This window comes from Simochromis diagramma, unplaced genomic scaffold, assembly GCF_900408965.1.
Source record: "Simochromis diagramma unplaced genomic scaffold, fSimDia1.1 OVJJ01000606.1, whole genome shotgun sequence".
NCBI lineage: Eukaryota > Metazoa > Chordata > Actinopteri > Cichliformes > Cichlidae > Simochromis > Simochromis diagramma.
The window spans coordinates 840,037-867,662 of record NW_024387233.1 but is presented as its reverse complement, the minus strand read 5'-3'; the positions used below and the strand labels follow the sequence as shown (position 1 = coordinate 867,662).

The following is a 27,626-nucleotide window of genomic DNA, read 5'->3' as shown; positions in this document are numbered from 1 at the left end:
ACAGTGGCTTGAATTTGAATTTGAATTTGAATTTATTTATTTAGGACAGTGCATGTTAATGAATACAAATGTGAAAAAAAAAATTACATGAATGTAAACATACCAGATTATAGCCAAGGGCTAATTTCCATCTGGGGCTCAGAATTGATGTAATCCTCCCCCCACCTTCAACCCAAGTATGTGTGGTAGTCACTGCTACCACACATACATGTCCTGAACCACGCTCACATACTTCTCTGTCACTTCTGACTTCATCATGCAGTACCACAGTGCCTCTTTTTGCACCCTTTCATGTTTTCACTAGATCTACAAAGACAGTGAAGCTCTGACTTTCTCAGGAAATTAAAGCTGAATTCTGTGAAGCCTGATCTCAAGCTTTTTAAGTTTGACGCAGCATCCAGAAGAACTTTTGTTCAGATCCCCCGTTTCTCCCACTGTGTTCAAATGAACCCTGTCAGGGTAATGTCCCATTGGTCTGCCACTTTTCTCACAGGAGGACACTTTGTGGGTCTTTTGATGGTTCCATAGACTTTTGTTATGGATGAAAGACTTTCCACACTGACCACATACAAATTGTTTAGTACCAGAGTGGGTGCGCTGATGTGATTTTAGGGGACCAATATCAGTAAAACATTTTCCACACTGCTCACAGCTGAAAGGTTTCTCTCCACTGTGGATGCGCTGATGCACTTTTAAGTAGCACTTCTGAGTAAAAGATTTTCCACACTGCTCACAGTTGAAAGGTTTATCTCCACTGTGGATGAGCTGATGTGCTTTTAAATTGCCCTTCTGAGTAAAAGAATTTCCACACTGCTCACAGCTGAAAGGTTTATCTCCACTGTGGATGCGCTGATGCACTTTTAAGTAGCACTTCTGAGTAAAAGATTTTCCACACTGCTCACAGTTGAAAGGTTTATCTCCACTGTGGATGAGCTGATGTGCTTTTAAATTGCTCTTCTGAGTAAAAGAATTTCCACACTGATCACAGGTGAAAGGTTTAACTTCACTGTGGACGCCCTGATGTCTCTCTAAGTGATCTCTATCCGTAAAAGACTTTCCACACAGATCACAGACAAATGATTTACCTCCAACATGGATCATATAATGTCTCCTTAAGTGACCTTTCTGAGTAAAAGACTTTCCACACTGATCACAGTTGAAAGCTTTAAATCCAGTGTGGATGACCTGATGTAATTTTAAGCTACATCTGAGAGTAAAGGTCTTTCCACATTGATCACAGCTGAATGGTTTCACACCGGTGTGGATCAGCTGATGTGTTTTTAAGTTCCATCTCTGAGTAAAGGTCTTTCCACATTGATCACAGCTGAATGGTTTCACACCGGTGTGGATCAGCTGATGTGATTTCAAGTGACCAATCTGAGTAAAAGACTTTCCACACTGATCACAGCTCAAGCTTCTGTCCTCCCTGTTGGCGCGCTTGCGTCTTCTGAGCTGCTTCATAGCAGGAAAAGTCTTTTCCACAGTGATCGCTGCTGGCTCATCTTTACTTGCTGGTGCTGGATGTTTTTGGTTGATGTCATCCATGTGCTGAGGTTTCGGCCTGCTTTCACTTCTTTCTCCTGTAATGACAAAGAACCCAAACAGTGACATCAGGTCTATACCTTCAGCTCATCCACAAGTGCCCCCTCTTACCTCACAAAGATAAACAGTTTCACCATCTGCCAAACGTCTCAGGTGCCTGGGGACGCTATGCTGTGGTAAATATTTGAAGTGAGCTCATTTTGGGGATAAAAGTAGTAAAAGTTCAACTTGTGAATAAAATATTGGCTTGTGTGACTTCAAAGTTTTTTAGTTTATACTTTGTTCAAATTTGAAGAACATCACACTTACAATGTGCAGTTCAGGTTGTATGTGTGAGAGCTGTACAACCAAATCCACACTGACTCAGATTTCCCTCTGATTAACCACGAGGGTGTCACACAGTTATCAAAGTCTGCAGACACTGTCAGCTGCAATCAACACCTTTTATTATAATGCACAGGTGAGTTATAATGCATCTCCACTAGAAGATGGTCCCCTGTTATCTACTTTTTCACAGGCAAGCGTGGGCGAGAGTCTACAGCAAGGTTCTCAGATGGCCCGTGGGCCATTTGCGGTGAACATCACCTCTACTTGCATATTGATGTGAAGAAATATTTAAAAAAATATTATTCAATAATGGGAAATGGGAGATGGAAGCATGTATATATGATAATAATAATAGCCACTGCAACCAAAAAGAGTCCTGATGAGCCCAGTTCTTAGTAAGCTGGTAAGACTCGACTGTACACTGTGTTCGTGTTTTCCTCCAAAACAATAAAGTTCTGCTACAGCAGCCTTTCAACGCCTCTTTCTGTCTCTCGCTAGCAAAGTTGACCCAGACAGTAAAGCTATGACACGTAACCCGAAGTATCAGCCAGAGGTCTCCTTACCACGGACCTGGCCGAGGTAACAAGAGAGTGAAAACATGTTGAAGGATTGGCTGTGTTAGTTCGGTTAGAGATTTATTTGGAAAGAAAACAATTTTCATTTGCAGTCGAAAACTAATTTGTACACTTATATCTGCCTTTTTATTTTGTTAAATACAAACAAAATTTTAGCAAAAGTGCTGCAACATGTCTGGCCAGAAAGAGCTGTTTATTTGGTAGTTCAATAAAAGGCTTCAGATAGTAAGAGTGAGAACAAAAAGGCGTTCTTGTTTGCAGTTTTGTCTTGTTATACAATGTTTTTAATTAAATAAAACAAACAAAACATTACATTTTTTGAAATATTAGTCAGTGTTTTCGTTCTTTCTTTTTTGTACTACTTGGACGCTAAAGTGGCCCTCCAATGAGAGGACGGTGCCAGAAGTGGCCCACGGCTCATTTGAGTTTGAGACCCCTGGTCTACAGCTTTCTACCCCGCAAGGACACGTAGTCTAATGCCTTTATTTTTCAGGGCCATGTCCACTTAATACTACACTATACGGTTATATGGCATTTTAATTAATATAACCGTAATATCTCAATACCTCCTCCCTGGAGATAAGGAGAAGGAGTCTCACTATCTGCCTAATGTCTCATGGTGCCTGGGAGTGTCAGTCCTGTGAAATACATATTTGATGTTTTCCTGTATGTAGAACAAAGTCACACAAAATGTACTATAGATATTACTAAAGTCATATTGTCAAAATATATGATCAACACATAAAATAAAGAAATCTCCATCACAAGATTTAGCAGCTTACACAAGAAAAGACGTCAGAAAGAATATGAAAGAAGAAAAGTGGAAAAGGAAAACAGCATTGGTTTTCATCTTATATATCTGAAAGGAGTTTTAGTGTGTCTGCAAACCAGATCATGTCGGAATCTACAAATCTGCTGTGTGGAGTTCCTCAGGGCTCTGTGCTGGGACCTATTCTGTTTTTAATATACATTCTTCCTTTAAGTCAGATAATACAGCAGTTCCCTGAAGTATCTTATCATCTTTTTGCTGACGATATTCAGCTATATTATTCTTTTATGCCTGCTGAAGCTCATAAGCTCTCCAATCTGATTGACTGTTTAACCAACATTAAACAATGGTTGAACAATAACTGCTTACAGCTAAACCCGGCCAAAACAGAAACTTTGATTATTGCACTAGGCAGTGCAATATCTGATATTAAACGGCGACTGGGTGACTTAGGTTCCTCACAGAAACATAACCTTAGAAACTTGGGTGTCATTTTTGATGAAGCTTTTTCTTTGGAGGGACATTGAAATCAGACAGTAAGAACCTGCTTTTTTCACTTGAGGAACATTTCTTAACTTAGATCCATCGTGTCAACAAGTGAACTCGAGATGATAATACATGCTTTTATCTCTACAAGACTTGACTACTGTAACAGCCTGTTTACTTGTCTAAACATGAAAGGGCTAGCCCGCCTACAGGTTGTTCAAAACTCTGCAGCGAGGCTACTGACCCGCTCGAACAAGGGTGCTCATATGACCCCTGTTTTAAAGTTGCTGCACCGGCTACCAATCAGATTCAGGTTCCATTTTAAAATTCTAGTTTTAACTTTTAGAGCATTACAGAGACAGCCCCCCCACCCCCTACATTGCTGATCTGATTCATACACATACCTCCACATGTAACCTGAGGTCAGCAAACCAAAACCTTTTAGTGGTCCCCCACACTCATTTTAAAACCCGAGGGGACCGATCTTTCCAATGCACTTCCCCTATTTCTACGAGGTTTGGACTCAGTGGAGACCTTCAAAAAGCAGCTAAAGACATTTTTATTTCAAAAAGCTTTTAATTAGACCAGGGTTTTTATGATGTATTTTATGTATTATGTTTTTACTTTGTAAAGCACTTTGTGACATTTGTCTGTGAAAGGTGCTATATAAATAAACTTTACTTACTTACATTTTTAATGAGGTCATGCTGAGCCTCTTGTCCCGATTGTTTTATGTTGGGCTGAGAACAAACAACCAATACTCAGATCAGGTCCAGTACACAACAATTATGTATTAAGCACATATGTGGGAGACGTACACAATACCACCTTCAGTCTAGTCCGGTAGATCTCAAAGAGGAAGCACAAGAACTTCTTTATTTAAAGGGTTGTACATGCCAAAGATGCATGAGCAAGTTACATATCATGCATCAGCGACAGTTAGCTGGATCTCCTTTTTACAACACTTAGAATGCAGTTTCGAGACCCTTTCACCCCCAGCTGTTTCCTGTTGTTCGTTATGAGGCCCGTGATCGTGTATGCCACATCCTGAGTACATCCTGTTCTAACCGCCCCTGTGCAGGCACGTATGCAGTTACAAGCAAAACACTTCTTTTAATGTGTTTTAGTTCAAAAATTCTTTTGCTTCTTCACTGACTGACACTTACTGAAATACTGCTACATGTATATTTCTCACAATCTCCACATAGATCACTCCACAGACATCACCTTCATATCAACGGAAACAAAGAGTTTAACTCAAATGATAAAACATTAAGTTCCTGAGGCAGACAAACAGAGAGGCTAAACAGAAGGCAGAAATCAAACCAAAGTGAGCTAAGAGAGAGAGACCCTGTAGAAAATGATAAAGTTAAGCAACCAGTGTAGTTATAACTGACTTACTCTGGATCTCCTCTCAGACTCAGGAGGGGGCGAGCGGGCCGGCTTTGTAGTTGGAGTCGGACCAGCAGAGACAATGGGCTCACTGACCTCCACTCCCCAAGTCAGTCACCACGAGGACAAGTTCTTTGTTTAGAGATGATTTAATCCAAGCTCACCAACAACATCACTCAGCTGTCCTCGTCAGAACTAATAAAATAAAAGCAGTTACATTTAGAAACGTCAGTTTACTAAACATAAAAAGATTGCTCTATTAGCCTCGCTCACATGTTCTGTAAAGATTAAATGACTTAAATCATCACGTGGTTTACAAAAACACATTTTTACTGAACTCAGCGAACAACTGCGCATCCAGAAATAACTGTTTCATCTCGTTTGACATGGAAACTTAAAATTACAAAGACACACTGAACGCACCTTCCTACCAGCTGTAACCTAACAGGAGAACGTACGTTCGTCTTCGCAGCTGCGATACATACCTCACAAAAAGCCGTTCATCAATTAGATTTAACACGACGCTTCTCCACAATACTTTGATGCGGGTTCTTCAAAAAGTGCCCATTTTTAAAACGGCAGAAAGACACAGCAAAGAGCACAGTACGCACACCCCTTATTCTTCGTCTCCTCCCCTGCTTCTTCTTCTTTTTTTTTTAAACAAACCTTTATTTAAACATCAGTACAATACAAACTGGAGTTAAACAGTACTATACTAAAGGTGTTATGCTTACAAAAATCTGTATACAATAAACAAACAAATAAACATTATTCAGAACCTACAGGGGGAACCTGCTAGGGGGAAAAGTTTAACTGATTAAAGCAAAGAGTAAAGTGATTGAAGGATCTTCATTTTTTTCACACAGAACCATAGTTTTTATAGCTTTTGGGTTAGTAGAGTTCTTAATTGAATTAAGATATTGCACAAGCTCATAGGAACATACGTAAAAAGAGGGATGTCTTCCTAAACATTTGGATTTGTGAATATGAAATTTAGCCATTAAGATTAACAAGTTAATCACACATCTGTTGTCAATGTTGAAATGTGTTTGGTGTTTGTGTAGACCAAATAATACACATTTCCAAAACAGTACAAATCCTTTAAATACATTTTCTGAGATAAAAACACATAATCTCGGCCAAAAGTCTTGCACAAGGTTACAAAACCAAAAAAGCTGTATAGTAGATTCCTTGCACTTTTTACAAAAGCTACAGTTTGCATCAATGTCTAATTTGAATTTGCTTTGAAGATAATCTTTAGATGGGTAAATTCTGTGTATTAATTTATAATAAATGTCTTTAACTTTGTTGGTAATTAAAAACATGGCTGTGACGAGACGCCTAATAAGCCCGATGAAAAGTGAGGCTGAGCAAAAGAATGCTGTCCTTGATAACTCTGCATTAACACTGTGCAGGAGATTGACGGACCAACACGGATGATCGGGCAGCAGAGAAAAGGGCGTGACAGAGACAGAAGGAGCTACTGAGGTCAAAAGGCACCTCAGAACGGACAAAATATAGAAGAAGATGCAGGTTTCACCTGCAGTGAGCACGGACACTGGAGAAAGGACTGCTCCAATTGGGGTCAGACCCAGGAGGGACAGCACTGTGAGCAGCAGCAGAAATGGTCGCAAACGGACTGAAAAGGAGGGCAGGACCGCAGGGCACGCTTCAGGCAATGGTTTACCCAAAACGCCAGAACAGGAAAGTGATGAACACACACACACACACGTTTACACACACGCTGATTCGGCTTGAAGTGAAATACACACATGAACACATGTGCGCTCGTTGATTGAGTGAGAAACGACACACACACACCTAAATTGAAATACTGATTCACTGAGAAGTGATCCACGCACACGCACATGCACGCGCACACGCACACGCTTGTGCAATGAAGAGTGATGCACACACACACACGCTGATGCAATGAAGAATGCTTTGCTAACAAATGCTTATGCTGATATGCAAAATGGTGCACACAAACATCCAAATACAGAATTTGTTATAAGAAGCCATTGATTACTTAGAATGTGTTTTATGTCACCCAGAGGGCATTTATGTAGATTTAAGGGACAAGGTCTAAGACAGTTTGGTTATGAAAACAATGTCTGTGCGTGATGTCTGTTTATGGCTCAAGGCCTCGACTGAATTGTTTACTGTGCTTGACACAGCCCCGATGAGGAGCAGTGGTACAGAGTGAAAATGATGAATTAACGATGTAAATTTTATGTCGGAGCGCCACATTTTCTGTGATTGAGATTTAATTCAAGGAGGAACAAAAGTTGCTATAGCACCTGAGGTTCTTGTTCCCACACAATATTGTCCCAGCAGGAAGCAAAAACTTTCCTGTGAATTTCTGGTTGATTTTTGGGTTTTGCTTAGCACTAGGTTGATTTTATCAGTGAGGTTTGGGTTGTTTTCTTTCTCTAAGAGAGAGAGAGAGAGATGGTTTTATGCTTGGACGTGTCTGCAATGTTGGGAAGGTTACTTTTAAAATGTATTCCACTACAGATTACAGAATGCATGCCCCAAAATGTATTTTGTAACGTATTCCGTTACGTTACTGAATGACAGTAACGTATTCTGAATACTTTGGATTACTTAATATATTATCATGCTTTTTACAACTACATGAATGTACTATTGCTGTGTGATTCAGTACTATTACTGAAGGTCCGCGGCTCCGAACTGTAGTAAAGGGACCTCTGGCTAATACGTCGGAATCGTGTCGGGCTCGTAGCCGAAAACTAGCTTTACTTTGTTGTCTGGGTCAAGTTTGCTAGCGAGAGACAGAGAGAGGCGTTGAAAGGCTGCTCCAACGGAACTTATTGTTACGGAGGAAAACACGAACACAGTGTACAGTCGAGTCTTAATAGCTTACTTACAACTGGGCTTGTCCAGCTCGTACTTTTCCTTTTTCTCCCTCCTCGCGCTCACAGACACATAACGGGTATGGCAGTCCATTCTCCCTGCACCACGGACTACACTGCCCATCAGGCTACATTTTTTAGTGCTATGCCTGTAGCATTCTGCCTATTAGCTTAGATAGATAAGAACATCTGAGAGGTGTGATCCAGCTCTTTAAACCAGGCCTGAAAGATTGAAGATTGAAATTTAAAGCGCTATGAAATATTCTTACCGGAAACAGTCGCAAAGTGTGCTTCTCCATGATTATAATGGGCTTGGGAGAAATCCACTTATATGGGACAGTGATCACATGAGATAGTCCTGAGTCTAAAAGGATTGCAGCGAGTCAATCCAGAACAAAAAACAAGGAATGGTTTCCTTTTAAAATGATGACGTCATCTTGCTGGTGATGGATGCTCGAATAGGTTGCGAGTGAGACTCCATTATCAGCAACATCTGGTATGAATGTGTGTGGATGTATGCATGTGACTGGACTGTGATGGACTGACTGTTTTGACTGACTTGATACTGAGACAAAAACGACACAGACTTTAGGATTAGTAAATGTTGAGCAACAATTAAACCACCTGCAACAGACAGGTGGATGCTTTGTTTTGTTTTTGCAGAAGGATAACAGAGATCAAAGGGGGAGACTGTAGCTTCACATGACAGTGTGGAACTGCAGACTGAAACCTTTTGGTTGCTAATTTTGAGTTACTGATGGATGCATTAAGAAAATTGTGTTTTTTGGCTGTGTTTGATTAAGGTATCACATTATATTGTTGGGACTGTCAAATGCCACAGTGGAAGAAAACGTTCAATATCACTCATGACGGGAATATGTTACTATTAACCATAGCAGGCCACTGTAAAAAGTCAGTTAAATTTTATAGAGGAAAATAGCCAAAATTAAACCTATATCTATGAATAACAGGGGAACGGTAGACATGTCACATTCAAAATAGAGATATGTAATAACAAACACTGGTCCGCGTGACCGAGGTTTTTTCCCCTTAAAGTAGTAAATTATAAACAATAGAATAGAACCAACAGGGACATGTGATAGGATGTGGTACTGCACAACAACAAGAGCAAAGTAAAGAAAGAAAACCTATTGTGTTTAGTTTTGATGAATTCAAATTAAGATGTACCATTACACTCAGAGGATCAATATAAAATCAAGTATATGCAAATTTTGTATGAAGCACATGACTGATAACTGTTCTGTCCTGAGCTTTTGTTTTTACAGCACCCACTTGACCACACATACAGTTTCCGCCACCAAAGGGGGGTACTTGCAAATATTCAAGGGAGGACTATCACCAAAAGTGGGAAAGGTAAGCACCAAAGGGGCTGATAACCCTATAAATTTCACTTATGGTCAAATTCTTAAAATTTGACACCAAACATAAAAATTCTTCAAACATTTAGAGACAGAGTGGAGTTCTAGATAAACATAATGTAGCAAACCACATAAGATGGTGAAATAACATGCAGTAGAATGTTGACCATGTTGCTATTTGTTTATTCTAGTGTGCAGAGATTGGCTAATCTGACCAGGAAATGTAATAAACAGGACTGTCAGAACAGTCGGCGTTAAAGTCATCTTTGACAGTCCAGATTAGGATGGCGTTGGACATCCTCAGGGTGGAGAAAGGGTTGGTGTGACCAAGGTGTGGTTTGACTTGTTGTATGTATTAGAGATGGCACGATACCACTTTTTTATGCCCGATACCAATATCATAAATTTGGATATCGGCCGATACCGATATGAATCCGATATAGTGTGTTTTTAATCAATAAAACTGCTTTTTTAAATATCTTGCTGAATTTTGTATAAGTTCAAACTCAAGTTAAAAAAACAAAACACTAAAGCTATCTGTGTTCAAAAAATACACTACACCCAAAATATTTCATAGTTCAGCAATACAGATGTCATGGATCGCTGTGTGGCAGGCAGGATGAGGACCCAATCGCAAAACTCACAGACTCAGGGGATGAACTCAAAAAGCAGCTTTATTGCTGACAAAGGATGACAGGAAATACAAAACTAAACTGGGAAAAACTAACATAAAGCTCACCAGGGAACACAGGGGAATCACACACAGCATGAGGGAGAACGCGACGCCGAACAGAGGGAGACGCAGACAGAAATACACAGAGGGTTAACGAGGAAAGTGGGAACACACGGGGAACACAGCTGACACAGATAACCATAACGAGACACTGACGGGAGACGGGCAGAGTCAAACAGGAAGTACAGAGGTTCAGACAGGAGGAGAGAGAGCACGGGGAAAAACACAGACATAACGGGCAGGGGAAACATGGAACAACCACAAAGGGAGACGAGGGCTCATAAATACAGAGAGGGCACACAGGGGGGAGAGAGAGCACGGGGAGAACTTAGACATAACGGGCAGGGGAAACATGGAATAAAACATAAGGAGAGACGAAGGCTCACAGATACACAGAGGGGCACACAGGGGGTGAGAGTCACAAAGGGAAAGCACTCAGGGAACACCACAACAGGGCAACTCAGGAAACAGAGCCTAAACAGGGAACTGAAATACAAAGATACATAAAACTAAGAATACTGGGCCAACATGGCCCAGGACCATGACAACAGATCAATCTAATAAACTTAAACCTGCTCCATCCTCCCTATTCTGGTATTTTAAAGAGTAAGCAACCCAACTAATAGGGTTCTAAAACTCCCAGCAAAAAAAAAATAAAAAATAGGGAACCACCCCCCACCTCGTGATGCTTAATTGACGTAATCAACTTTAATTTGATGCAGTGTGAAAAAAATGCACAGAAATCAATTATTTTTCAAGAAAAATTAAATAGATTCAACATCTTTCTTCTACAGAACTGCAGACTGCACAGATTGTACATTCCCAAAGTAAAAAGTACTTGCTTACTAGGGTATATTAGACTTAATAGTTACTATATACAGTAATGGACTTCTATACATTTTACATCAGATTAAAATTTTGGGTGTAAGATTCAGATGATTATTTATTAAAACTAGACATTTTAAATGAGAATAAGAAAGAAAAGTATGTCTTTGTGCCCCCTTTTCCCTGTTCATGCTCTATCGGCCCCCCCTGGCTAAACTTTGCTAGATCCGCCCCTGCAGTTACCAGCCGTCAGCTACGTAGAAAAAGATCCTGGTGTAGAAAGTAATATTAAATATTAAACAACAGTTTATCCCGTTTAAACGGGCTGCCGTTGTTTATCCGCTGGTCTCCTCTTTATAGCGCAAAGTGGGTGATAAACAAACAAGAAACACGGGACTTGCGGCAGAAAAGCCGATCAGCTGATCATTGATCAGTTTCATGTTTGAAGTAATAACAGGAGAGGGAGGGGAGTGAATGAGAGAAGTAGCTGCAACTGCACAGCAAAGACCTCTGATCTATTTCCTGTGTCTGGAAGGAATTCCAGCTTCATCCCTTCTCTCGGTTTGTGGGTTGTAGGGTAAGAACTGAGCAAACTTTAATGTCAGTTCGGTTAGTCTTGGGTAGATCCTGAATGTGCAAAGCGTGAAACACCGCAACGTCCGACCCGTCTGAAATAATCAGAAACCCATCTCCACATTGACACCTACTGGCCATTTCGGCTACCATTACATGTTGATGGATGCCGCTGAGTGACGCAGACGAGCCCTGCACAACCCCAACAAACTACTTATTGTACCAGACTGTCAGTAGCTGCGGTCTACACGTTTTGGAGAAATCCCGCAAAACAAGGAAAGAAAAATACTGAGACGGTTAAAGACAGAAAACTTTGTGCTTCAGCAAAATATTCCATCTTTTATTGTTTGTGTTGCTCAGAATAAATCTATTTAGAAGTCAGTTTATGATGCGAAACACACAGAGAAAGGATGCTGTGTTTACTGTAATAAGCACACAGGTTTACAGCTGGTTTTGCAACGTTGCATGTGTTTGGTTGACTTTTAGCTTTCTGTCAGTTCGTGTCATCGGGTTTGTTCTACACACTGCCAATAAAAGCCAGACGCTGGCCTAGATAATTCTGACAGATCGTCAATTTCACGCACATCTTTAAATCCTCCTCTGCTCAGCAGCCTCTGAACACGAGGAAACCTTCCTGTACTTCACACTGCTGTGGATTTTCCACAGTGAATCTGTGTCCTTTTGTTTATGAGATATTCACACAGGAAGCGCATATCGTCACGGCTGCGCAGCGCGTGAGTAACGGGTTAGCGTGACAATGACGTCAAACGATTCGGCAATTTCTTTTCAGGTGAAAGTAGAAAAAAGAGCGGATGGAGCCCGAGCTGAAGATTTCATCCTGTGTTGTTTAAAAGCAGAGGCGCGTTTATTGAGAGATTTGAATGAATTCACAGCGCAGTGTGTGGCTCTCTCCCCCTCTCTCTGCTGATGGGAGTCAATGGAGCTCACCACTCTTTGTCTCTCGCTTTCTGTCATGTGACAGTAGCCGTTCAAATATATTTATATCATTTTGACTTGATTACGCCAAAAGACATCATTGTGAAGTTTGCAGACGACACTACAGTGGTGGGTCTTATCACCAATGGTGATGAGACGGCCTACAGGGAGGAGGTCAGCGCCCTGACCCACTGGTGTCAAGACAACCATCTCACCCTCAACGTCGCAAAGACAAAGGAGTTGATAGTGGACTTCCGGAGGTGCAGAGAAGTACACACCCCCATCACCATCAACGGCGCTGCTGTGGAGAGAGGGAGCAGCTTCCGGTTCCTTGGTGTGCATCTGGCGGAGGATCTTACGTGGTCAGTACACATAAACAAAACAGTGAAGAAGGCGCAGCAGCGCCTCTTCTTTCTCAGGAGACTGAAAAGATTCGGCATGAGACCCCTGCATCCTCAGGACCTTCTATCACTGTGCCATTGAGAGCATCCTCACTGGATGCTTCACCACCTGGTATGACAACAGCACCGCCTACAACCGCAAAGCTCTCCAGAGAGTAGTGCGGTGTTCTGAACGGATAATTGGAGGTGAGCTTCCCTCCCTCCAAGACATCTACAGGAAGCGGTGCCTGAGGAAAGCGGGGAGGATCATCAAGGACTCCAGTCACCCCAGCCATAAACTGTTCAGACTACTTCCATCAGGAAGGAGGTTCTGCAGCATCCGGTTCCGAACCAGCAGACTGAGAGACAGCTTTTTCCATCAGGCCATCAGACTGCTGAACACTTCCTAGACACCTCACCTTCAATACTGGAACTTCAACATTATGCACGCCATACTGTATATAAATGCCACTTGTTTTGCACAATATCCAACTACCAACCACTGTATATTTTATATATTTATTTTATTGTTTTACTCTATTTAATTTGTAAAATATGTATACACACACACACATGTACACACACACGTTGACATACATATTTAGTATACACATTCGGTAATATGCATACACTCTTATATTGTACATATATTTATTCATATAACTCTCAGATTTAGCCATTCTTATATTTTGCTTGTTCTTATGTTATTGTACTTTGCACACCTCTGTTGCTTGTAAAGCTCGCACACAAGAATTTCACTCACATGTACTGTACCAGTGTACCTGCACATGTGATGTGACAATAAAAGTGATTTGATTTGATTTGATATATGACCATGACAATCTCTGAAAAATATTCAAATAGTTCACAGAATTTCTGCTTGAATTCTCATCTGTGCTGAGCCTTACTGTAAACATTGTTTTTGACAGCCTTGATTTTGTTTCAACCTTCAGGTTTAAAACTAGTTTGAAGGAGTTTGAAGTTTCGGTTTGTTCCATGACTGCATTTCACTCACTGCATCTGTTTGTATCTCTGTCACTGCAGGACCAACATGGAACGAGAATACAGCGCTCTCAGGAGGCCGACAAACCTCACAGAAGAAAGAGAGAGAAACCATACAGCTGTGAGGAGTGTGGGAAGGATTTTACTGTAAAGTCTAACCTAAGAAGACATCAATTGATCCACATTGGAGAGAAACCGTTCAGCTGTGACTTGTGTGGAAAATCTTTTAGTTTGAGGAATACCTTAAAGACACACAAACGCCTAGCCTCACAGAGTTCATATGTTCAAATTCTTTGGTCTAGCTTGTTTTACCGCTTCTTCTCACTAAATTCATAAATGCTTCTGTTTAGCCCCTTTTCCATTAGTACCCACTTGGGTCGGCTCGCCATGGTTGTTATGGGTTTCCATAGCCTTAGTACCTGGTTCTAGGTACTATTTTAGTACCTACTCTTCCGAGGTTCCAAGAAATTCATGGCGATATAAAAATGTGATGTCAACAGACTGTATGCCATTGATTGGCTGCTTAGTGGCATCACTCGATGGACACCATATATAAACCTCCTCATATCCACTAATTGTGTTATTGCTCAGCAGGGTTGCTATAACGATGACTATGCACTTGATTGTAATGCAAACTAGTAGGCATACCACCTTGAGTCACATTGAACCATCTCAAGTAGGTACTAATGGAAAAGGGGCTTTTGTGTGTCTGCCTCTACCCGCAGGAACGAAAAGGCAAAAATGAGCCGAGATATGAAAAACCTAATCCAAGGACATCAAAAGGAGAGAAATCACACAGTTGTGGTCAGTGTGGGAAGACTTTTCCTACTGCAAAACAACTCAGAAGTCACCAACGAACCCACAGTGGAGAGAAACCGTTCAGCTGTGAGCAGTGTGGACAGGCTTTCACATGGATGGTTAACTTTAAAAAACACCAACATATTCAAACTGGAATTAAACCATACAAGTGTGACCAGTGTGGGAAGTCTTTCACTCGGGGAGATTACCCGAAGACACATCAGCTCATCCACAGTGGCATTAAACCTTTCAAGTGTGAGCACTGTGGGAAGGCTTTTAATCGTAGGGGAGCCTTGATGGCTTATCGGCGCACCCACTCTGAAAGTAAAGCGTACCGCTGTGACTTATGTGAAAAAAGTTCAGCCAGAAACAGACCCTCGGAAATGATGTCGACTTTTGCGAAAGCTCGAACAACAGTGCCAGCAGACATGTTAGCCCAAGCATCTACAATCCATTGGCAAATTGTGGCGTAACTCGCCCGGCGCTGCCTTCCACTCTTAGTGAAACTGTGGTCTCCACCGGTCATCCATCGCTCCCAGGCCGCTTGCAGCCTTACTTTGAACGGGCGGTTCACACCGATGTCCAGCGGTTGGAGTTCCTTTGTCAGGCCTCCCGGAATGACAGCAAGCTCACAGTTCATTTGTTTCACTAGCTTTTTCACATCGGCTGTGAGATGGGCACGCATAGAGTCACAGATCAACAGCGATGGTGATGCGTGGAAAAAACCACCTGGTCTCCTTACATACACCTCCCTCAGCCACTCTTTCATCATTTCCTCATCCATCCAGCCCTTTTCATTTGCCTTAATGATGATTCCTGCTGGAAACTTCTCTTTAGGCAAAGTCTTTCGCTTAAAAATCACCATAGGCGGCAGTTTCTGTCCATTAGCATGGCAGCCAAGCACAACAGTGAAAGAAGACTTTTCATACCCCGTTGTGCGTATCGCTACCGTGCTGGTCCCCTTCTTCTCCACAGTGTGACTCACCGGGATGTCAAAAGTGAGCGGGACCTCGTCCATGTTTGTGATGTGGCTGGGCTGGATGTTTTTGTCGCCGATGTGTTTGCTGCAGTAGGAGCGGAAGATGGCCAGCTTTTCCTTATAATCCGCTGGAAGTTGCTGCGCTACCGTAGTCCTGGTCCGGATGGAAAATGGCACCGTTTCATAAAACGAAAGCACCAAGACGGACCTCCTTGGAAATGTTCAATGTTCATCTCTTCAGCTAGTGAAACTGCTTTTAGCCGAATGGTGACCGTCGAAACGCTTCTCCCGCTCGCTCTTTGCTCGATGATCCACCGCTCGAGTCTTTCCTCCAACTCGGGCCACCTCGCCTTATGTCCGCGGAAACTCAGCTGCGTTTTCTTGACCTGCCGGAGCTTGTTTTCTAGCTTCCTCCATTTGCGAACCATCGATTCGTTAATCTTAAATTCTCTCGCCGCTGCTCGATTTCCATGTTCCTCCGCGTAGCTGATGGCCTTCAGTTTAAACTGTGCTTCGTAAGCGTGTCTCTTTGCCATTTTCAGGGTTGTTAAAACAACGATGTCCTGCATAACGCACATACCTGTTCTTTTATACAGGTATGTGCGATAAAGTCAACGCACACACTTCACCCTTTAGCGTTCTCGTGGTGTTCTCTACTACGTCCTCATTACAACACACAGGGCGCGCCGTACTTTTTGAAGAAAATCTAAGACTTTTAAGTGCGCCTTATGGTCGTGAAAATACGGTAATTATGCATTATTATAATATATTAAAAAACACACGCTGTATTTTAAAGAACATACATTAAGAAGCAGATTATATTAGATTTATATTTTAAATGAGACAAAATTTGGATTTTACAGCAGTAAAATTATTGTATCTCTACAGTTTAAAAATGTAATAAGCTTTGCCCTGCACAGAGTGGATAGTGAAACAAATGTAATCATCATAATGACATTATTTCATATTTATTACTTCCCCCTCCTCATTGCTTTATTATTGTAGCTCTAGTAATAAATATGTAAGGATTCTGGATCAGCACAGTGATGCCCATAGTATATACAGTATTCTGAAGAAGGTCTAAAATGTCACTGTGTGTGCCTGCATGTGTGTGTTTTATTTAGATGGATTTTTAAAAAAAATATTACTCATGATATAACATTGTCCAGACATGGCTGGTAAGGACATGAGGAGGAAACAGCAGGAGCTGTGTGAGGCTACTAAAGGCAGTGCTATAACATTTTTCTGTCATCATTTTATTATAGATTAAGTGCAAGAGTTGTTAGGTGTGGATAATTAGATTATAGTTTATTGCAATAGCAAGTTGTGCCTTGTTCTCAGATAGACAGCAAGTGGAGAGTGATATATGAAATGATGGGATGGAAGGAAGAAGAGAAGCAAAGAGTGATTCACAGGCAGAGTCTAGTTTATTTCTCACAGTTTTTTGTTGCCTTATGGTTCCAAGCGCTGTCACCAATCTTTGCATTTTGTTATTATCTCATGACACTTGTTTAATCAGCTACCATCTCTCCTGTGGACTTTTTAATGTCTACAGTCTCAGATCAACACAGCCCTGCCCTCCAGCACTATCAGCAGCAGGAGCAGCAGAAACACCTCAACAGCAACATTGTACCCATCAGGTAAAACATAGGCTACGTTTGCTTTGCCTTGTCACCACCTCACAACAGTGATATAGTATGATGCCATCCCATATTAGATTCTTTATGAATGTGTGTTGTTGTTATTCAGCCTGGTTCAATGTGCCCCTTTTTAACTTCCCTGTTTAAAGAAGAAAAAATATAATATATGTGCCGTGAAATCATAAGAGACAGTTGGAAGCTGAATTTAATGTGCAGCCTTTGAGTGAAGCTGTGAGAGCACTAACTCAGAGCTTTCCTCGGCCACTTTGGCTGTGAGATCACCATTTGGGTTAAACAACAATCTATAGTAATGTTTTGCACTGTTTCTTTATGTACAACATTTCTGCAAAGACCCAAACTATGTACGAACTGGGATTTTCCTGTGGACTACAGATTCTCCCGAAGTCACTTTTAAGTCGGCAGAACAGATGCAGAGGCAAGGGCTTGAAGGAAATGCATTATTCTAATTGGATTCCAGCTGTTGGTTATCTAACTCCTCAAAATATTTGTTGCCTGTTTGGACAAATATTTGTGGGTTTTGAAGAATCCTGTATTTGTGTGATTGAAAACACAATGCAATAATTTGTACAGGCTGTGGGTAAAACAATGTGTGTTGAGTCCAGACTCGGACGCACTAAGCAAATGAAACGTTAGCACTTCCTGTGACGATGAATAAGATGTTTGATATTCTTGAAAGTTTCCTTACTTGTTCTTTTTCATTTCCCAGAAAGAAACTGTCCACTGGAATTTGTTATGTTTATTTACTGTATTGATTGATTTATTGTGCATGAGTGTTATTGTGTTTTTGTTCCATGTATTTTGGCACAGATTTATGGTTGTATTTTCACATCTGTTGTTTCAAAGTTTCAAAGAAAAGGTTTGGGTCTCCAAAACCTGGAAATTCTACTTTTCATTTTGTAAAAAAAGAAAAACAATTCTACAAAGTTTTGTTAGGCGTGTGACAGATCATTTTTCTCTCTCTCAGATGTAACAAATGGAAAGTTCTCTTAACGTCAGCATACCTGTTTTCATTGGCACAGACTGAGGCCTATCAGAGGAGGAGACTTGGCTGATTTCCACATTGAAATTCTACCTTCTGTACAAGCACTGTGGGAGTGGCGTTGAGGCAAAGATAATCTGGCAAATGATCAAGAATCTCAAGTGTCAACAAACCATTTTTTTCTTAGTTGAGCAGAGCTGATGGCAGTGAAACACTGAAGACATTTCTGATTTCGCTTTGTGATGTCAGAGGAGAAGCTGAAGTCCAGACAACACCAGAGGGTAAGTTGACTTGCTGCAATCCAGATCACAATCAGGCAGAAAGAAGCAGGTTTTGTTGTTATTTTTATTGCGTGTTTTACCGAGGCTGGATTATCAGCAAAACACACCTGGGGCCGAGAAGCTCTGACCTCACGAGTAAGTGTCAGGTATTTCTGGATAATCTGTCAGTACAAATCTACAATGTTGTAGTATGTGAATATCATGTGTGTCAAGGAAAAGCAATAGAGAGAAAAACACGTATAAAACTGGCACACTGCATTGTGTGAGAAATGACCTGATGCAGAGCCCCGTACAACAAAGCACTTTTAACAACCCAGGGTTTGTTTTCCTTATCACGCCTCACTGACTGTAACTTATCCTCGTGTGTTACATGACTTTGGATTCCAGCTCAATACACCAGCTGAGGGCTATGAGTCCATTCACAATACAGAGACAGTGTTGGCAGCAGGTTCCCTGTTTCTGTATATTAAGTGGACAACAAACAGGAAAAAATGTGAGAAATAAAGCTCATCTTAAAAATCTGTTTTTCTTGTTAGTTTTTATCAGTTAAAGATAAAAACTTCAGGCTTGCTTTCAAAAATTCAGGTCTTATTATCTTTGCACTAAGATCTTTAAGAACAGTGATGCTATTTTCCAAACATTGATTAGTTGGGACCTGTGTAGGTGTAGCTTGGACTTGCTCAGGCTGCACGAGAGACAACTCAAAAATCAAAAGCAGGGGCTGACCTCTCCAGACAGAACCCCACTATATCTCTGCATGACAAATCTCCAGACTAGAGCTTTAATTTGGTTATTCTTCCTTATGAAACAAGTAGTTGTTTGGTCTTTAAGTGTTAGGAAATAGTGAAGAAGATCAGTCAAAGTTGTGAACAGCTGTCAGGCTTGGATTGGATTTCAAAGATATTTGGGATTTGTGTGTGTGTGTGTGTGTGTGTGTGTGTGTGTGTGTGTGTGTGTGTGTGTGTGTGTGTGTGTGTGTGTGTGAAGCTGAATTACTGTTGCATTTTCTTTTTTCAGTTTTCTTTTGCTTGAAAAACATTCATGTGAAAATAGTCACCCCGTATGCTTTTCCGAAATCACAATGAGCAAGATCCACATGTTCAAAATAGCCTCATAAAAAATGCTTGTTAACCAGAGGTCATCCATAACCAATACCTAGTTGGTAATATAATACGTTATAAAATACACCTTTTAAAAAGTAGACAGAATATGTTGAATTGTTCATCATTTTTTATCCGTGTCATGTGTGTCGGAATGAGATCTCAGATTACTAGTAAAACAAAGTGCTCCCAATATTCGGATCTGTGCACTACGTGGGGACAGTATCTTCTTATCTTTCTAATCCCCACATCTGGCTTCACAGCACAGACTTCTGCTTGATCAGCTCTGTTTTTTTATTTAACTCAGCCTGGAGTGGACTAAATGCAACATTACAGCAGTTTAGAAAATATTCCCCACCAAGTTGACCCATCGTGCATGTTTTATGTTACTATTGTTTATTTCTTCAAAACTAAAGTCGTCAGGGCTGACATTTTCTTTCCCACACAGAACGATGGACACTGGAACACCTGCAAATGTTTCCTTAAGCCTTTTATGTGCATTGTGGAATATATGTAAAAAGTGCTTTAGAGTGTAAAATTTCAAACAGTAGAGGATACGATTACTAAAGCTGGACAAACACAGAGAATTCACATAAAGTCTGAATGACAAAGGAAAAGAAGCTAGGCGTGTTTATTTGTTTAGCGCTTTTTATGTGTTACGTGAGCCGTGGTGGAGAAAGAGCTCCGTTTGCTTGAGTAACCAAACACAGTACAACAAAGTGCAGGCATGCAAAGTACTGGCCTGTAGATAAGAATCAATAAAATGTGCTTCAAGTGTTACAGTGTAAGCATCTTTGTTGATAATGTAAAGCGATTAATATTATTACCGTAATAAAAATAATATAAGGGCAATAAATAAGTGGCATTGCAAGTCTACAAAACGTTTGGGGTTTTTGTGTTTAGAAGCGATTTAAAGGATGTTGTTGATGACTTAAGCTTTTATATTTAACCCTTAAACAACCAGAAGGACCGACCTGATGATCTAAGACCATTTGAGCGATAGTGGTGTAACAGAAATGCTAGCATGTATAGAGGGATTCAGTCTGAGAGCTGGGTTTTGTTAATAACTTAATCAGTGATTTGTGTTTTTGACGCATTTTAGTTCATGATAATTCATCTCATTATTAAATTGAACCAATGTTAGAAGACTTCTCAAACACAAGAGGAAACTGTTGGCATAACTTCAAACAGTATTTACACAAAAAATGTGTACATATATATCTGATTTAACAATCAGGGGGTCATATGATGGTTGGGTTTTTCTTTGTATGTATTATTGTAGGGTCTACCTTACAATATAAAGCACCTTGTGGTGACTGATGTTGAGATTGGTACGCTGACAAACCAGAGTAAACGAGAAGCTGTTCTTAGAAGTTTCTGCATGAATGCATCGCTTAAAACATTGGCGCTCAGGTTCACTGTACAAATGTTAAAAAAGGAAACCAGCCTCTTAAATGTTAAATCCTCTGCACCGGGTTAATGTGTTCTTGTGTGGCATGTTTGCATGACATCATCCAGGAAGGTAAAAAAAAAAAAAACCCTCCTGAGTCTGTTATTGTAAGATTGAGAGTAGTGAAGTCTTTGTGTTACTATTTATAGAGATGTGACTCAATACCAGTCTTTAGATACCAGTTCAGTTTAAGCACACAGACTTACAAACTGTGTAAGCAAGTGATAAAAGATTTTTTAAAAATTGTTGTTATTAAAATGTTATTGTCATTAAAATATAAAATATTATTATATTATTAGTATTAAATATTCAAATATTATTATAAAATATTAATCGCTACAGAAAATAGATAAACAAAAGACATTTTTTTTAGTTGAAATTGTTTATATGAACAGGTAATGGGACATTTTGCACGTATCCACATACTGAGGAGGCAGTGACCCAATGATATTATGTGATTAACATCATCAGTGCAGATCATATGCTTGTAATGACGTGTTTCCACGCTGTGGTATTGTTACTGATTTAAATCATCCGCCTGGCCCTCTGCCAGCGAGCCACAGTTTTACTGAATGCACCTTTGTTCGTCTCGCTGATCTCGTTCAGGTTTTCTGGCCGTGCCAAAATGAGGCCCTGTGATGGATGCCATCTTGGAAGCATCACAGATCAGCACATACCAGAGACTGGAGCGACCAGCTGCTCTAGTTTCACAGAGCGCCTCATCAGTGCAGACTTCAGCCATCACCACAAACCTACAAAGTGAGACCCATGTAACAACTTAATGTTACTGTAACAAGCTTATTGTTTCATGTGTTCTTCCTTAAGGGTGTCTTTATTCAGAGATGGTATCAGGGTAGCTTTGCATGATTCACAGCTCATTATAATCCTTATTTATCTTATAATGGATTTTTGTGTAAATACCAACCAGTCATGTGAATAAATACAGTAATTGTTGAAGTGTGTTTGGCATATGAATTCAGATTTACATTTTCTAGCACTTTTGCACTCACTATGTTCATCTTTCAAATCTCCAACTGTTTACACATTGACGCATGGCTGCCGTAAAAGAAATTATAATTTTAAAGAAATGAGGCACACTTCTTCTTTACTTGGCCCGCAGCTACACTACATTTGTCTCTTTAAACCGAACTGACAGACTGACCCTGTCTTTCAGTGATGACCTGCAGATGGATGCGGTGGAGTTTTCCACGATTCTTTATCTGCTGATGAATCACAACCAAGACCTGATAAACTTTAACTTGGAGAATAAAATCGTCAAGTAAGCTTGATTACCCATAAATACGCAGTGAACAGCAGCTCCTATGCTTAAAGCCCTGTCTCTGAGAGTTTCCTGATTATCTTCGATCTGACTGTACTCCTCTTTGATTGTCTCCCTGGTCTCGATGCTTTCACGTGGCTTCAATGTGCCCCGTTTGTGTATAAAATCTCGTCTTCCCTCACCTATTGTTAGATCATCTGTTTGTTCTCTCTCTGCGTCTACCTCACATCACCTTATTTGGCCTGCATCTGCATCCTCCCTTTAAGTCCTCTCTCTTACTGTAATATTAAAAACTAGAAGCAGGGAAAAACAGCTGGCCCAACATGTGCACTACTCTTGTACAACCTGACATCCAAAATGTATGAAATGAAAAAAGTAAAATGTTTTTTTTGGCCTATGCGTTGTTTACACACAAACATTTAGCAGAGATATTCACATTTGAATTAAAGAAACTGCTTCCGGTGCCTCAGCAAGTAGCTCAGCATGTTTGATTCAGCAGTTACCCCAAGGCTGGAACTGACCCACAGACTGTTTGCTTGCAAGTGAATTTGTTAACCACTACACCTGACGGACATTTACAAACTAATTTTTTAAACTTTGTCTCCACTATAAATCACAAATGATCTGCCACTACATAACTACGCTGCATACATACTGTATTAATACATCTGAACTTTTATTACTTCAAGTACCTTCATTCTGTGTTTTACTCAGGATAAGATTTTATGTTAGTCATCTGCCTCCATTTCACCCTTTCTTTACCATCCTCGTTTGTCGCACCAGCCCACTGTCCTCCTTTACGACCTTCATCCATGAGGTGTTACTCCTTTCCTGGCAGCTCCATCTTCAGCATGCTTTGGCCAGTATATTCACTTTCCATCTTCTGCACATGTGCAAACCATCTCAGCCCTGCCTCTCTAATTTTTTCTGTGTTTCGCACTCATTTTTAATCCTGTCCATCCTCTTGCCTTTTTGTTAGTATCACCATCTGTAAAATACGCATCATAGCAGACCGTACTAACATCTTGTAAACCTTCCCTTGCACTGTTGCTGCTTCCTTATTTTACAAATGACCCCTAACACTCATCTCCACTTGCTTCACCCTCCCCACGCTCTCTTCTTCACCTCTCTTGTTCATTGTTTGATGCTTTGAATGTTTGACCCCAGGTATTTACTCAACTTTCTACTTTGCTCCCCTCTGTCACTTGACTTTTATTATTTTTAATATTTCACAATAGCAATCACATATTAGCCATCTTTACTTTTATTTGTACTTCTGCAAGTGAGATGAGCTGATTTGTGTTTTTGTAGCCTTGCACTGTTGAGAGTTCATAAACACTTGGCTTCTTTTGTTAAAAATTTCTTTTTAGAAATGCTTGCGTGAGAACCAACAGTAAAGGACTGGACGTAAAATTCTAGACTCCACCCTCAGCATTAAAGTAAGATACCTTTTCTTTGATCAGTTTTTACCCTATTCCTTATACCATCAAGTTATACTCATCCTTTTCTTTGGTGACACATGGATAATGGAAGTATATTCCACAGGTCATGACATTATCAGCTGGAGAATAGTCACGAATCCTAGAAAGGTGTTCCCTCGATGGAAAACCTTGGATCCAAAATGAAGTTATTGGACCACAATTCTTCCAACTAACCTGCCTTGAAGTCATGTTAATGATTCAAAGCTCTTCAAACTTTGAAAATCATTGTTTAAATCACGTCAGAAAGTGAGGACTGCTGTTGAACCTTATTTTCCAAGGTGCCTTCAGAGCAGATGGATTGATTTAGCACAGCTTTTATGCTGGACCACAACCCAAACTCAGCTGAAACAGTTCAAATTTAACTGTGGGATTCTCTCTTCTGCATATGTCTTTAGGTGTAAGTTATTGCTACACCTTACAGTACGAATGGCATCCCGGTGTGTTATGTAGCATTGTATAGTCTCAACATTAAAGCTTTTTAAGGGTCTGTACAGATACAACTGGAATCAAGTGTAGGTAACTTCTAGTTTGCTAAAGCCCCCATGTTAACAATTTGTATTGTAGTTATGACTTCTGTCACATATGTAAAGAGCAACAGAGAGAGAGTGTGCCGGTGAAAATCTGGGACATCTCTTCCCCGAAAAGCACCAGTACACCAGCTTGTAGTCGACTGGTTTTGTCTTCACTTTACACTTTTGCTCATGTTAACAGATTCCACAAACATTTAAACAAACCTGGGGGGCGGGGGTGGGTTGTTTCCATTAACAGCTGGCTGCTGTTGGTTTTCTCAAAAACAAGGGACTTTGTTGGGGATGACTTTCAGTGGTCGAATAATCCGCATTTTTTGCCAGAGAAAAACCTGTTTTTGTTTATACTTCATTTGGAATTAACTTCCAATAAGAAAAATGTTTCCTTCCATATTTTTACCTTTTTGTTTCACTGATGTGATTATTTTTCTTCATTAAGTTGTTTTTCCAGTGAAAAATATCCATTAACTTATGCACACACACGATACCGGTGTTTGCTTACCACAGGAGTGCACAAAGCAAGTTTGGCATAGCCAGTGTGATAGGTGGCTCAAAATAAGCTAAAACCGTTTAGTTCTAAAATGTAAAAAGTTGAACTAATAGACGCTTTCAGCTGCTCCTCTATTTCCACAGAAGTCCCAAAACAGATGGGTCCACATCACTTGGCACAGAACTGATGATGCAACCTCCCATTTGTCTGAGCTTAAAGTCCACAAACCTGGCCTAATGTTTCATTCACTATGACCTGAAATGAGCAAATCAGCCCATGAACTCACCAGGAAACAATTTAAAGAGGTCCAGGCAGACAGATATTTACGCAGGAGCTTAAATCTTTTTTGCAACCATAACTATCGCCCCCTGGTGGCCAGCAAGAAAAAAATATATAGGTTTAGGGCACTTTGTATTGGCTTCACCTTTCAGACCTGGAGTTTGAAAAGAGACTAAAGAGGACATTTGAAACACCAGCTGAGTCTCCATCAGCACATAAAGAAACTATTGATTGCCCCCACTTCAGTCAGAGACGTCACAGAGAAGCATGCAGTGAAAGGAAACACTGCAAAAACCTGAACTCTGTTACTCACATCAATTCAGGTGTTAATCTATTTGTTTTGTGAAATTACATACAATTCCTTATGATCTTGGGGGATAAAAATCCTACAAGTAAAGTAATATTTTTTTCTCATATTTGCTCTGTTAGCTGAAATTCCAGCAATAAACACATTTAGCAGCTAATCAGCAGTAATGAAAAGATGAAAGTGTTGCACTCGACATTAATGTGGCCTTGTGGCACACCCGTATGCTGCCACCATCTTTACATCATCAAACACTTCAAAACTAATGCTGGGCACAAAATTTCAACTGTGGAAATCTAACGTGCAGATTTTGTATCTGGAAAAGTATCGACTGAACTGAAGAAATTATCGACGGTGGGACTGAGTATGTGTGCTGTGCATCACAATGTTTTGTTCAATTTTGTTAACACCAGTGAGGTTTTTCTTATGGTAGTGTTTTTTTTTTAAACTCTTTCTCCCCTTAAGTTGAAATTTGTAATTTTTTTAAACCTGAGTAAGCTATGAGAGCAGTTGTATGAGCTGTAGTTTTTGTTTTCTGTTATTCAACTGAATGAAACAGCATAAAGAGTTTTTGATTAAAGTGAGACATGTTTTCAACAGTAGATGAGTCGATGTGGGCTTTTAACTGGACTGCTAGGATGAGTCAGGATGTTGGGTTAAATTTGATTTGGAAAATAACTAAAGCTGTCAAACAAATGTAAAGGAGTAAAAAATACTGAATTTTCTGCAATAAATCTTTTAAAATAACAGCTGTAAAAACGCTGTAAAAAGACTATAATCTTAAAATGTGAGTTTAAGGTTCACCATAATCCAGTTTGCATTTGTTCCAGGTTTGCTGTACTGCAACCTTAGAGATCATCATGACTACATTTGACTTGATTCACAGAAAGTCTTAATGAAGGAGGATTTACACCTTTCTTCAACAGGAAGAGGAAATATGTGCAGGCACCAACTACTGACAATGTGACACATTTAATCTCACTTTATAGGATTTCTGTTCCTTTTTCTGTCAAAGACAGAATTATCGATTAACATAATTTAGATAGACGTGTTTGGCAGTTAGCCTCCGATGGTCTGTCTGGGCAGAACGGACCCCAGCTGTGAAAGGGATTAGAGTAGGACCCCCCAGAGCCTAGATCCTGATGGTGGAGACGAAGGTGGTTTATATGGAGCCTGAGTGAAGAGGGGCAAAGAAGAGGAGGGGGTGGGTTGCACAAAGGCGTCTGTAAAGGCCAATGGCAGATGCAAGGTTAGATTTAAAGTATGGGGCATGACTGCTGATTGGTCTGGTGAAGGCGGAACTAGACCAGTGATAACACAAAGAGTTTGACAGCATGGGAAAGTCAGAGTGATAAAGCTTAGATTTAGCTGGCAGCACACTCCAGGCCTCAAGGGTCAATGACCTGCAGGTTTTAGATCTCACCCTGGGTCAACACACCTGATTCAAATGATTGTTTCATTACCAGGCCTCTGGAGAACTTCAAGAAATATTGAGAAGATCATTTAGCCATTTAAATCAGCTGTGCTGGATCAAAGATACATCTAAAACCTGCAGGACACCGGCCCTTGAGGCCAGGTTTTGGACACCCCTGGCATAGATCTTGGTTATGGAACTTCATTTATTTATCTTCACACCACATTATGGCTTTATAAGTTCTACTCTGAGCTCTAGTAAATTTTATTTCACCATCAGTTATTTCATAATTTATGGACTTGAATCTTGCTTTAACTTTGGATTGAACTCTTTTATCTAAGACACAAAAATGTTTACTGTATGTCAATAGACACCAATAAAACATGCATGAGACAGAGTTGGTTTTCAAACCTTTTTCCATCACTTGTCTGTCAGGCTCCTGTTTACAGATCAAAAAGACGAGAAAAAGGCCAAACCTCCTCAACCTGGTGAAACCAAACTACAGACGCTGGACCCAGGGCGGATTAGGACTACATGTTTGATATGGATACATCATAGATTCACAAGGTTTTCACTGTTAACCGTGCTAATTTCAGTTACTGCATCAAAAGCCCCAATGCACTAATCAATGGAGAATTTTGGATTGACCTCGAGGCGAACCAGACTGCATGAGACACGTTTATAGAGCAAAAGACATTGAAATAGTTTTTCGTTTTAAAGCGAAAGTAAACTTTATTGTCATCTCTGCTATATACAGTACAGTATATAGAGATGAGACGACGAGGCTCCAGTTCCATTCAGTGCAAAAA

General features: G+C 40.4%; 1 protein-coding gene and 1 long non-coding RNA gene across 9 annotated transcripts in view; one reads left to right on the top strand and one right to left on the bottom strand.

The window, feature by feature from the left end:
- The window catches only part of LOC120746939 (gastrula zinc finger protein XlCGF8.2DB-like), a 175,440-nt gene extending 169,700 nt beyond the window's left edge, over window positions 1-5,740 (bottom strand). Inside the window, exons 1-4 of one of the 7 annotated variants that reach the window (XM_040052514.1) lie at window positions 5,577-5,740; window positions 5,101-5,286; window positions 4,385-4,439; window positions 212-1,580 (exon numbers count right to left, since the gene is read on the bottom strand). In XM_040052514.1, coding sequence (XP_039908448.1) covers window positions 343-1,545 — 1,203 coding nt within the window. In that variant the 5' untranslated portion in view covers window positions 1,546-1,580; window positions 4,385-4,439; window positions 5,101-5,286; window positions 5,577-5,740 and the 3' untranslated portion in view covers window positions 212-342. Of the gene's footprint in view, window positions 1-211; window positions 1,581-1,653; window positions 1,714-1,851; window positions 4,254-4,384; window positions 4,440-5,100; window positions 5,287-5,514 lie in introns of those variants that run through there. The other 6 variants (XM_040052513.1, XM_040052516.1, XM_040052518.1 and 3 more) reach the window with 6 other exon arrangements.
- Window positions 5,741-17,187: 11,447 nt separating this feature from the next.
- LOC120746953 lies at window positions 17,188-26,175 on the top strand. 2 transcript variants are annotated; one of them, XR_005698984.1, is made up of 6 exons: window positions 17,188-17,212; window positions 18,253-18,493; window positions 21,650-21,802; window positions 22,218-22,322; window positions 23,693-23,761; window positions 23,868-26,175. It is a non-coding gene; the product is annotated as an uncharacterized LOC120746953 (long non-coding RNA). The 2 variants fall into 2 exon arrangements; XR_005698983.1 differs by lacking the exon at window positions 17,188-17,212 and having other exon boundaries at window positions 18,145-18,493.
- The last annotated feature ends 1,451 nt before the right edge of the window (window positions 26,176-27,626 follow it).